The sequence below is a fragment of the Pristiophorus japonicus genome, chromosome 17 (assembly GCF_044704955.1).
Source record: "Pristiophorus japonicus isolate sPriJap1 chromosome 17, sPriJap1.hap1, whole genome shotgun sequence".
Lineage (NCBI taxonomy): Eukaryota > Metazoa > Chordata > Chondrichthyes > Pristiophoridae > Pristiophorus > Pristiophorus japonicus.
In genome coordinates, this window is record NC_091993.1 from 65643809 (window position 1) to 65655769 (window position 11961).

At 47.2% G+C, this 11961-nt stretch overlaps 1 protein-coding gene across 9 annotated transcripts in view; it reads left to right on the forward strand.

Annotated features, from left to right (window-relative positions):
* The window catches only part of LOC139227768 (methyltransferase-like protein 27), a 59542-nt gene extending 48621 nt beyond the window's left edge, over positions 1-10921 (forward strand). For all 9 annotated transcript variants that reach the window (XM_070858775.1, XM_070858780.1, XM_070858774.1 and 6 more), the window contains 2 exons: positions 10037-10129; positions 10608-10921. In XM_070858775.1, the coding sequence (XP_070714876.1) occupies positions 10037-10129; positions 10608-10810 (296 nt within the window). In that variant the 3' untranslated portion in view covers positions 10811-10921. The remainder of the gene's footprint in view (positions 1-10036; positions 10130-10607) is intronic.
* Positions 10922-11961: the final 1040 nt, after the last annotated feature.

Consider the following 11961-nt stretch of genomic DNA (forward strand, 5'->3'; position numbering starts at 1 on the left):
GACAGAGACAGACTGTTCCTATTGGTGGAAGGGTTGAGAACTAGAGGATGCAGATTTAAGGTGATTTGGAGAAGAAACAAAGGCAACATGAGGAAAAACATGTCTCTGCAGCGAGTGGTTAGGATCTGGAATGCACGGCCTGAAAGGGTGGTGGAGGCAGATTCAATCACAGCTTTCAAAAGGGAATTGGAAAACCTTGAACGGGGGAAAAAAAATTTGTAGGGGAAAGGGTGGGGGCTGGGACTAGCTAAAGTGCTCTTGCAGAGAGCCTGCATGGGTTTGATTGGCTGAATGGCTTCCTTCTGAGCTGTAACCACCATTCCATGATTTTATGACTCTATGAATGCATCATACTGCCCAGCACTTCCAAAGCTACAATCACTACCTATCACCACTCACACCTCACAATCATAGCTTCACTTAACCCTCACAATCATCACAGATGCAACACTGACACCCATATCCCACACCTTGCACATACTGACAGCTATTCAACTATGGCAGGCACAGCATTCAAACGCATTGCACTGAACTCACTCAACACTTCTCTTTCTCTTGTAGGCCAAGGTGGCACATAATCGCTGTGAGTGGGAGCAGGCAGGGGCCAGGCAGGCAGTCAGCAATTAAGCCAGTCTGAGGAGCAGGTATTGCTCGACGCTGTGGTAACCGGCAAGGTTGAACCCCTTGGGGACAACAACAGTTTGCTTATTCCTAATCCTTTTCGCACCCCACTTCCCCCTCAGACCTCAATCTTTTCTCAATCCATGCTGTATGCCTCCCCCCCCCCCTCCCCCCATGCCCCACCGTAACCCAACTCTTGGGCCTTGCTGCTTTCCGATAATCAACAAGCTCCCGAGTAGCCTGTCCCCAGGGCAGCGCAGAGAGCGAGCGAGGCAGGGGGGAGAAGACACTGCATCGCTGCATCTCTCACTCGCAGACACTAGCTCGGAAATTGGCACTACGTCAACTTTAGAGGTTAGTGTGGAAGCGGGAGCTGCACAGGGTGAGGCACCAGGCATGAGTGGGCTGCAGCAAGACCAGGGGGAAAGGATAGCTCCGGGGCCAGCTCCCCAGAAGGCGGGTACATGCATGAGGTCTGCTGCACACGATTCACATCAGGTCCTCAATGGGCAAGTCTTCAGAAGAAGGGTGATGGACATGCACAAATAATTGATGGGTGCAATGGCAAGGCTGCCCGAGAGTCTCTCGACAATGTCAAAGAGCATGGAGGAGTCCGGCTCCAACATTGCATGTGGCTTTGAGCAGAGCGAGGAGCCCAGGATTTCCAGCCTGGAAGTGATTGTACACTCCCAGAGAGACTATGGCGATTCGGACGTGACGTCACACATGCTGGGTGATTTTGCATCTTCCATTGTCGCACAGGCAGGAGCCACTCATCGTCTTAGTGCTGCAGTGGAAGCTCAGACTGCTCTCGTGTCGTCTCAACTTGAGCCTACCCACGCTCAGACTGCTTTCATTCAGCCTCAGTTTGAAGCCAAGCAAGCTCTGACTGCTGCCACCATGGTTGGGTCTACCACCATTGACCGGGCCTTTCACGGTCACAGCAGGCCAGCAACCTGTGCTCCAACCGATTGCGAGGAATGTTGAAGCGCTGCTCCGGGGGTCAATGGGTCAATGGAGCAGGAACCTGCTCTCCTCTCTCGGGATGAAAGGATTCCTGTACCTGCCACTGCCATTCTGCAATTGCCCTTGTCGCTGCCTGTCATCCAGCCAGCCCAGACTGCTGCCACTCTGCAATTGTCCTTGTCGCTCCACCATCCAGCCAGCCCAGACTGCTGCTGCCCATGCTGAGATGGTGCTCTGTACAGCCGGGTTTCAAGGTCCCGAGCTGCTCGAGTTCGTCTTGCAAGGCTATCTGAGGTGTCTCACATGGAAACACAGCAGCCTCCCACCAGGTATTCTGCAGCCACTGGGGCAGCACTTCGTAGGGGCATGAGGTAGAAACATAGAAACATAGAAAATAGGTGCAGGAGTAGGCCATTCGGCCCTTCTAGCCTGCACCGCCATTCAATGAGTTCATGGCTGAACATTCAACTTCAGTACCCCATTCCTGCTTTCTCACCATACCCCTTGATCCCCCTAGCAGTAAGGACTTCATCTAACTCCTTTTTGAATATATTTAGTGAATTGGCCTCAACAACTTTCTGTGGTAGAGAATTCCACAGGTTCACCACTCTCTGGGTGAAGAAGTTCCTCCGCATCTCGGTCCTAAATGGCTTACCCCTTATCCTTAGACTGTGACCCCTGGTTCTGGACTTCCCCAACATTGGGAACATTCTTCCTGCATCTAACCTGTCTAACCCCGTCAGAATTTTATATGTTTCTATGAGGTCCCCTCTCATTCTTCTGAACTCCAGTGAATACAAGCCCAGTTGATCCAGTCTTTCTTGATAGGTCAGTCCCGCCATCCCGGGAATCAGTCTGGTGAACCTTCGCTGCACTCCCTCAATAGCAAGAATGTCCTTCCTCAGGTTAGGAGACCAAAACTGTACACAATACTCCAGGTGTGGCCTCACCAATGCCCTGTACAACTGTAGCAACACCTCCCTGCCCCTGTACTCAAATCCCCTTGCTATGAAGGCCAACATGCCATTTGCTTTCTTAACCGCCTGCTGCACCTGCATGCCAACCTTCAATGACTGATGTACCATGACACCCAGGTCTCTTTGCACCTCCCCTTTTCCTAATCTGTCACCATTCAGATAATAGTCTGTCTCTCTGTTTTTACCACCAAAGTGGATAACCTCACATTTATCCACATTATACTTCATCTGCCATGCATTTGCCCACTCACCTAACCTATCCAAGTCGCTCTGCAGCCTCACAGCATCCTCCTCGCAGCTCACACTGCCACCCAACTTAGTGTCATCCGCAAATTTGGAGATACTACATTTAATCCCCTCATCTAAATCATTAATGTACAGTGTAAACAGCTGGGGCCCCAGCACAGAACCTTGCGGTACCCCACTAGTCACTGCCTGCCATTCTGAAAAGTACCCATTTACTCCTACTCTTTGCTTCCTGTCTGACAACCAGTTCTCAATCCATGTCAGTACACTACCCCCAATCCCATGTGCTCTAACTTTGCACATCAATCTCTTGTGTGGGACCTTGTCGAACGCCTTCTGAAAGTCCAAATATACCACATCAACTGGTTCTCCCTTATCCACTCTACTGGAAACATCCTCAAAAAATTCCAGAAGATTTGTCAAGCATGATTTCCCTTTCACAAATCCATGCTGACTTGGACCTATCATGTCACCTCTTTCCAAATGCACTGCTATGACATCCTTAATAATTGATTCCATCATTTTACCCACTACCGATGTCAGGCTGACCGGTCTATAATTCCCTGTTTTCTCTCTCCCTCCTTTTTTAAAAAGTGGGGTTACATTGGCTACCCTCCACTCCATAGGAACTGATCCAGAGTCAATGGAATGTTGGAAAATGACTGTCAACGCATCCACTATTTCCAAGGCCACCTCCTTAAGTACTCTGGGATGCAGTCCATCAGGCCCTGGGGATTTATCGGCCTTCAATCCCATCAATTTCCCCAACACAATTTCCCGGCTAATAAGGATTTCCCTCAGTTCCTCCTCCTTACTAGACCCCCCCGACCCCTTTTATAACCGGAAGGTTGTTCGTGTCCTCCTTCGTGAATACCGAACCAAAGTACTTGTTCAATTGGTCCGCCATTTCTTTGTTCCCCGTTATGACTTCCCCTGATTCTGACTGCAGGGGACCTACGTTTGTCTTTACTAACCTTTTTCTCTTTACATATCTATAGAAACTTTTGCAATCCGTCTTAATGTTCCCTGCAAGCTTCTTCTCATACTCCATTTTCCCTGCCCTAATCAAACCCTTTGTCTCCTCTGCTGAGTTCTAAATTTCTCCCAGTCCCCAGGTTCGCTGCTATTTCTGGCCAATTTGTATGCCACTTCCTTGGCTTTAATACTATCCCTGATTTCCCTTGATAGCCACGGTTGAGCCACCTTCCCTTTTTTATTTCTATGCCAGACAGGAATGTACAATTGTTGTAGTTCATCCATGCGGTCTCTAAATGTCTGCCATTGCCCATCCACAGTCAACCCCTTAAGTATCATTCGCCAATCCATCTCAGCCAATTCACGCCTCATACCTTCAAAGTTAGCCTTCTTTAAGTTCTGGACCATGGTCTCTGAATTAACTGTTTCATTCTCCATCCTAATGCAGAATTCCACCATATTATGGTCACTCTTCCCCAAGGGGCCTCGCACAACAAGATTGCTAATTAATCCTTTCTCATTACATAACACCCAGTCTAAGATGGCCTCCCCCCTAGTTGGTTCCTCGACATATTGCACTCCAGAAAATCCTCCTCCACCGTATTGCTTCCAGTTTGGTTAGCCCAATCTATGTGCATATTAAAGTCTCCCATTATAACTGCTGCACCTTTATTGCACGCACCCCTAATTTCCTGTTTGATGCCCTCCCCAACATCACTACTACTGTTTGGAGGTCTGTACACAACTCCCACTAACGTTTTTTGCCCTTTGGTGTTCTGCAGCTCTACCCATACAGATTCCACATCATCCAAGCTAATGTCCTTCCTAACTATTGCCTTAATCTCCTCCTTAACCAGCAATGCTACCCCACCTCCTTTTCCTTTTATTCTATCCTTCCTGAATGTTGAATACCCCTGGATGTTGAGTTCCCAGCCCTGCTCATCCTGGAGCCACGTCTCCGTAATCCCAATCACATCATATTTGTTAACATCTATTTGCACAGTTAATTCATCAGGAAAACCCACACGAACAACAGACACTAAGGGATTGCACAAAGGTGATTAGTTAATAGTATTATTGTAAATATGTCATGTGATCATTGATCAGTTTCATTCATTTTGTTTGGAATCTTAATTTTGTGCTGACTTTCATTTCAGCTTTGCGTCCAGAATACTGTGATATTCCATCTGTAAGGGGGTGGTTTCTATGAGGGGGTCAGGTTCCCTTCTGACCAACTTGAGCGGTTCGAATCACTCCCACTCCCTTGGGTTCTATACTCTGGATTTATTTGGGGGGTATGACAAAAGTGCAAAGGACACTGGATTGATGCAAAAGAACTTTGTTTTTATTAGTCAAGGAAATACAAGCTTATTACACTCGCAAGGAAATACAAGGCCAAACTTACAATCATTGTAATAAGGGACAATACAAGGAAAGGTACAAGGTCAAACTTATAATACTCGAATAAAGAACCATACACTAAACATTCAAAGGGAGTTACAGTAAAATTATACCTCCCACCTTCCAATACCTAATTCTAGCTAGGTTGGACTCCAGGGCAGGTAGGGACTAAGATTACTAATCCTTTTGACAGTTAACAGTAGATCGCGGTTTTGGGTTTGCTGCATGCGGTTAGGGTCTGCTTGCCGTACCCCGAATGTCAGAGAAGACTTCTAGCTGCACAATCTTCAGTTGGGTTGAGTCTGCTGATGTGGTAAGGTGCGTTTTGGATCTGGGGGGTAAGTACCCGTTTTCTTTGGTTAGAAATAGGTGTCTACAGTCTTTTAGGTAATGTTTTACCCGTTGGTAGGTCAGGATTAGATTGTAGAGTGGAAGCTTTTCGATTCTTCGTTTTTTTCCCGTTGGAGTTTGGTTCGAGTTTGGTCGATCGCGGTGGTTTTTCGGTTGATACAACGTTGACTGTGATCGGTTGCTGCCGCGATGGTAATGTTCTTCCTTCCTTCAGGACTTCAGGACTTCGAGGCTGGAGAAGTTAGTTTACAATGGTTTCTCTCCTTGTCTTGATGACACAAGTGTATAGATTGGTGTATAGCCAAGTATGTCTTACTCTCTGTTGAAAACAGGGGCAGTTTTACGATTTCAGTGGTTCTAATCTTGGCGTCAAATCAGTTCAAAATTCTTTGTATAAATTTGGTGGGCTTGGCTCTTCTTTGTAATATTTTGGCGGGCTCGTTAAACGTTGACATGTTTTGGGTGAGTTGATGTTCGAAAACTGTTTCCTAATGGAAATATTAGTTTTGTAATTGCAATGTCCTTTTGTGCTCAGTCTTTCGCATGCAGGCTGGATTGGGCCTCTTTGTGATGTATATGCTGAAATGGTTTTCCAGACCTATGTTGATGGGTAGCTATCTCTGGGTGATTTTATGATGTTAATGTCTCTTGTGGAGAAGGATTCTTGAATACTCATTCCTTCAGACAGATTAACTTAGTCATCACACCCAGGTAACCTCACTTAATCAGATTGTCTCCTGCTAGTTCCTTAGGCCCGCCCACAGCCTTGAATTTGTCTTTTTAAAAAATACAAAATTATATTAGTTTGTAGTTTCTTCAGTAAGCACTTGAGAGTTCCAAACTTCTTGGTAGGTAGTCCTAAATTAAATTTGCTTTTGAATGAGCCCAAACACTGGGAGGGGTTCTTGTGAATTTTGCACCTCCTTCACATCAGATGGGGGTGGTAGGATGGGGACATGTTTAGCAATGGGGAGCTTGGGTTTTATTCATTGGAATCGGAGTCTGATGAGCCGTTCATGGACAGCCTGTCCAGATGGATAATTGTCTACCTGCCTCCTCACTCCTTCTTCAACTTCTTTGTCCTCATCCTCTTCCTCCTCGCCTTTATCCTTCTTCACTCCCTTGTCCTCCTCCTGAGGTGGTTCCACAATCCCTGGTGGCAATGGGTATGCCCTCATGGTCAAGTTGTGGAGCATATAGCAGACCACCACAAAATGGGACACCCTCTCTGGCGAGTACTGGAGGGCTCCTCCTGAGTGGTCACGGGAGCGGAACTGTTACTTCAGTAGGTCGATGGTCTGCTCGATGATGTTCCTGGTGGAGGCAGAGCTCTCACTGACTGCTGGAAGCGAGTGATGAACCAGCTGTAGTGCAGATAGCCCGTCTCCGAGGAGGCGAGTCATGAACCAGCTGTAGTGCAGATAGCCCGTCTCCGAGGAGCCACACTGAGGTTTGCGGTGGTGGCTGGAAGATTGCTGGCACTCCGGTCTGGCATAGGATGAAGGCGTCATGGTTGCTGCCAGGATAGTGGTCATTGAGATTGAGGATTCACTGGGTATGGTGGCACACCCACAACACATTAAGTGAGTGAAGGCCTTTGCGGTTACGGAAGATTGCCGGATAGTTATGTGGTGCCTGGAAAGACACGTGGGTACAGTCAATGACGCCTTGCACCATGGGTGTTTGGTAAAGTTTACATACATAGGTGTAAGACTTGCCACCAGGGGGTGCACCTGTGGGAGACCCAAGGGTCACCTGCACACCCCGGGCAAACCGGTATAAAAGTTAGTCTACCATGCTGCTTAGGCACCCTGGAGTTACATTAGAGACCAAGGTCACAACAGTTTGAGCTTGCAGCATACAGTCTTGTGGAGTTATTCTGAACATAACAATGAGGAAGCCCACTATCCTGGCAAAGCCACATGCGCACTCATCCTGCTTCTCTCTGCTGTGAGTGAAGCCAATGTAATCCCTTCTCCTGGTACAGAGCCTCAGCAACCTCTTGGATGCTGTGATGGATGGAGAACTGGTGTAAGCTACGTCTCCTGCTGCAGACTGGAAGGATCCGCTGGTGAAGAAATTTAGTGCCATGGTGACCGTGAGGGCCACTGGGAGAGCCATGGTCGCCTTGCTCTGAGGCTGCAGGTCTGGTTGCAGGAGGCAGCAGAGTTCTGTGACCACCTCCTTGGTGAAGTGTGGCCTCCTAATACATTTCTCCTCACTTAATTGGAGGGGGGAGTGCTGCGGAAGACCCTAGCTGGGTAAGGTCTCTTGGTTGAGAGGCTCATGGCCCTCCTCCTCCCTCTGTGCACATGTTTCTGTCTGTCTCCACTCCCTCTACCGTAGATCCTGGAGGTGAGGTCGGCAGCCAGTACAGCCCCCATGACTATGAGTAAATGTTGTGAACAGAAGCCTTGCAACAACATCCTGTTACCAAAGAACCTTGAAATAAGTAAAGAGCTGTTGGAGTTGCAGAAAGTAGCACACAGCCACTCAATCTGCAGAACCATGTCACTGTAACTGATTGCTGCTGATCCCGTTAAATATCGCTGCTGCTGCCTCCCTCCTGCTGTTGGGTGCCTGCTCTCCCTGTCGTTTAGAGACACCGCTAAGTTGAATGGTGAACACAATTGTTGTAGACCGGGTGTCAAGTGAGCGTTACACACTCACTGACATCAATATCTTGTTCATTTAAAGCCCTCTGCGATCGCATTTACGGGCAGGGCTACCAGTCCTGGCAAAATGGCACCAACTGGCAGAAGAGCACCGATCGCTGTTTTCAACATTTCATGGCGTTAATGGGTGGTGCAAACCACACAAATTGTTTGCCCAATGATACTGGAATCAGGCTAAGTTCAGTGCAACAAAAAAGTGACATGACCCATTAACAGAGCAGAAAAATTAGAAGTTAAGGGGCTGAAATTGCCCCTCTCCTTAAGGCGTGTTGCCACCGCAAATTGGCAGCCATGCTGCGGAGTGGAATGGCCGCTGCTAGTCCAATTGCCCTCCCGAGTTTTCCCAACGGTGCACCGATCCCCGCCTTACCACTCCGTTGCTGCCGTTCAGTGTTAAGCACATCAGCACCATGCGTACCGCCGATCTAAACCCCGACTGCAATATTACCCATGGAAAGTCTTCGGCTTGCCCGGCGGTGCCAAAACAACCTTTTCCTGGTGGTCCAGCGAGGCTGTGGCCTTCTGCAGCGGTTGTGCGGCTCCCCTTAAAGGGGAGGGCGCACTGCCGCTGTGTTTTTGTCGGCCGATTGCCATGTCAGCCCGACAATTATGCCCGAGTTCGGCCAGACCGCCAAAAGGCAGCCTGGCACTCTCTCTTGCGTGCCAGGCCGCTGTTCCCTGGTGGCCCAGTGGGCTGACAGTTTTAAAATGGCGGAGGCTCTCCCCTTTAAGTGAAAGGAGAGCCGTGGTAATGTGACTCCACAATGACGTTATCTGCGGTGATTTGCACCGCCCCATACTTCCGCCTCTCAGTTGCTGTCACCACCCGTCTTTGCCGCTCCGGTGTAGTCACCGCCCACCACTAACACCGACTTCTGGATCAAAACAAGAAAAAAACAAAGCGCAATTTTGCAAAATATTTGACCTAAACCGCAGTTGCGGTATAAACCATCGCCATGTGTGTGTTTTGGGCGGGGGCCACTTTCTACCCCTAAAAGTGCAGAATCAGCAACAAGAAATCTTCAATGAGAAGTTGTGTATCAAACACTAGAGTTCCACGGATAAGTAGAAAGATTAAAAGTAAATTGAAACTTAAAAGGACGAGAGTGATAAATTAGGGCTTATATTACTGAAGAAAATCCTGAGGAATGTCGAAAGTGAAGTAGGGAGCTGAAGAGGGAGATCTAAAGGGTTAAACGGGATTATACAAGAAAAAGGTTAGCCGATAATTTAGAAGGAAGTAGGGTTTTCATTATCATAAGTAAAAACAGTTAAAGGAGAGCAGGGAGTCTAGTGATGGCGAGTGGATATGGTGGAGATATAGTAAATAAATGGCTTTTTACAAATAATGCAGGAATTGTTGGGGAGCTGGGAAAAGGAATTGGTTCTGAACAAATAATCAGAACTCGGTGGATATGTCACTGGGCCCTGGTGCCATGCACACTGGCCTGTTGAAAGATGCCAGAGAGAAGATCAGGGCAAGACCATAGATTTTCAATTTTTCTCAGATATTCATCTTGTACCAGGAAATTAGAGGGTAAATTACAGACCAGTTAGTGTAAGTAACCCAATGTTACGGTTTGCACTTAAGTTGTCTTAATTAAAGGTGAAACATAAACCACTTCAATAATCGGATTTTTAAAAGATTATTCATAGGATATTCCTCTACTGGTAGAGGAGTGGTGTCTTCTTTGATCTGACTGGTTGAGTTTAAAGGGAACTCGACTTATAACAAAATGAGAGACCTTTTTTAATATGACGTCAGGTAACAGTTGGCCTGTGCAGTCTAACAAACCTCTTTGTTGTTGGATTAAATTGCTGTAGGTACCTATGATTTAGTGACTATTGTTGGTGGACTGGTTCAACAACATCTGCCGTGGGACATCCTTCCCGAGATACTGAGAGTCACCAAACCAGGTGAGTAGAAAGGCCCATCCCCGTAAGACAGCTCGGCCTGCCATTGTAGCATCCACAGGCCGTGCCACCCAAACAAGGTGACTGTCACAAGGCAACAGCTCCAGGGGCAGGTCTAATTCTACACAGAAAGCTCCTTTTACAGTCATGTGTCGGCAAACAGAAATATCTAGCTGTAGGAGGGGGATGTTCCAATCATATTGTTCATCTTCAAAATCATACTGCTTGTAGAATAATTGCAGGTGAATGTTCAGTTATACTGCAGGTACCGGCTGTTAGAGTGGGGTCAGAGTGCACTGAGTGATACTGCAGGGTCAGAGTGCACTGAGCGGTACTGCAGGGTCAGAGTGCACTGAGCGATACTGCAGGTGCCGACTGTTCAAATGGCCTGAGACTGCTATATTGCGTGCAGTATAACTCTGTTCTTGGAGAATGCTTGTATTAAATGGAGCTGTCTGACAGGTACTCATCTCTCTTGCAGGAGGCTTGATCTGTTTCACACTGCCAACTATAAAGTGTGATTACAGAAATAAAGTGCTTGCTTCAGTCCACGAGCTGGTGTGCAAAGGGCAGTGGGAGAAGATTGTGGAGCAACATGTGGAGCAGTGGCAGAAGGCAATTCTGCCAACCCACATAACAGAAGAGTACGTTGATGGGCTTGTGGCTGTCTACAGGAAGAAGTAATGATTCTGTCACCAGTCCTGGGTTATTCTGGGAGTTTCATATTTGCAAATTGTCAATTGAATGAATTTAATGTGACAATAAATTAGTCTGAACTCACCTGGTGCAAATAAACCAGAGAGGACTTGTCCTTTAGTGCTGCTGACATTGCATTGTGGGTACATTTAAAGGGATGGGCTCACATATATTGGGGCAGAAATTGTGACACCTACTGCCTCCATTCTCTACTTTGCAACAGTCTGAGGCTGAACCAGATCATCCGCAACAATGGTGTTGTATTTGACCCTGAGATGAGCTTCTGACTACCTATCCACACCATCACCAACACCGTCTAGTTCCATTCTGTAACATCACCCATCTCCACCCCTGCCTCAGATCATCTGCTGCTGAAAACCTCATCCATGTCTTTGTTGCCTCCAGACTTGAATATCCCAATGCTTTCCTGGCTGGCCTCCTATCTTCCACTCTCCATAAACTTGATCCAAAACTCTGCTGCCTGTATTCTAACTTGCACCAAGTCCCGTTCACCCATCACCCCTGTGCATGATGACATTCATTGGCTCCCGGTCCAGCAAAGGCTCAATTTTAAATACTCATCCTTGTTTTCAAATCTGTGTGTTCTCACCCCTCCCTATCTATGTAACCTCTTCCAGCCCTAATACCCTCCCAGATCTCTGCAGTTCTGGCCTCTTGCAGATCCCCTATTTTAATCACTCCGACATTGGCAGCTGTGCCTTCAACGGCCAAGCACCAAAACTTTGAAATTCCCACCCTAAATCTCTCTTCCTCTCTACCTCTCTCCCTTCCTTTAAGACGCTCCTTAAAACCTACCTCTTTGACCAAGCTTCTGGTCAGCTGCCCTAATATCTCCTCATGTGGCTCGGTGGCGAATTTTATTTAATAACGCTCCTGTGAAGCACCTTGTGATGTTTTACTACATTTAAGGTACTATATAAATACAAGTTGTTGTTGGTTATAAAAGCCAGTGGAATTGAAATTTGATGCTGCATCGACTGTTTTTCTGGCGCAGAAATTGCGGCCAAGAGCCCAATGTGGCAGGCGGTATAAAAGAAAGACTTGCATTTATATAGCACCTTTCAATGTTGATTCCTGGATTCTTTTACCTCAATCTGATTCAGTGAAATCACTGAGTC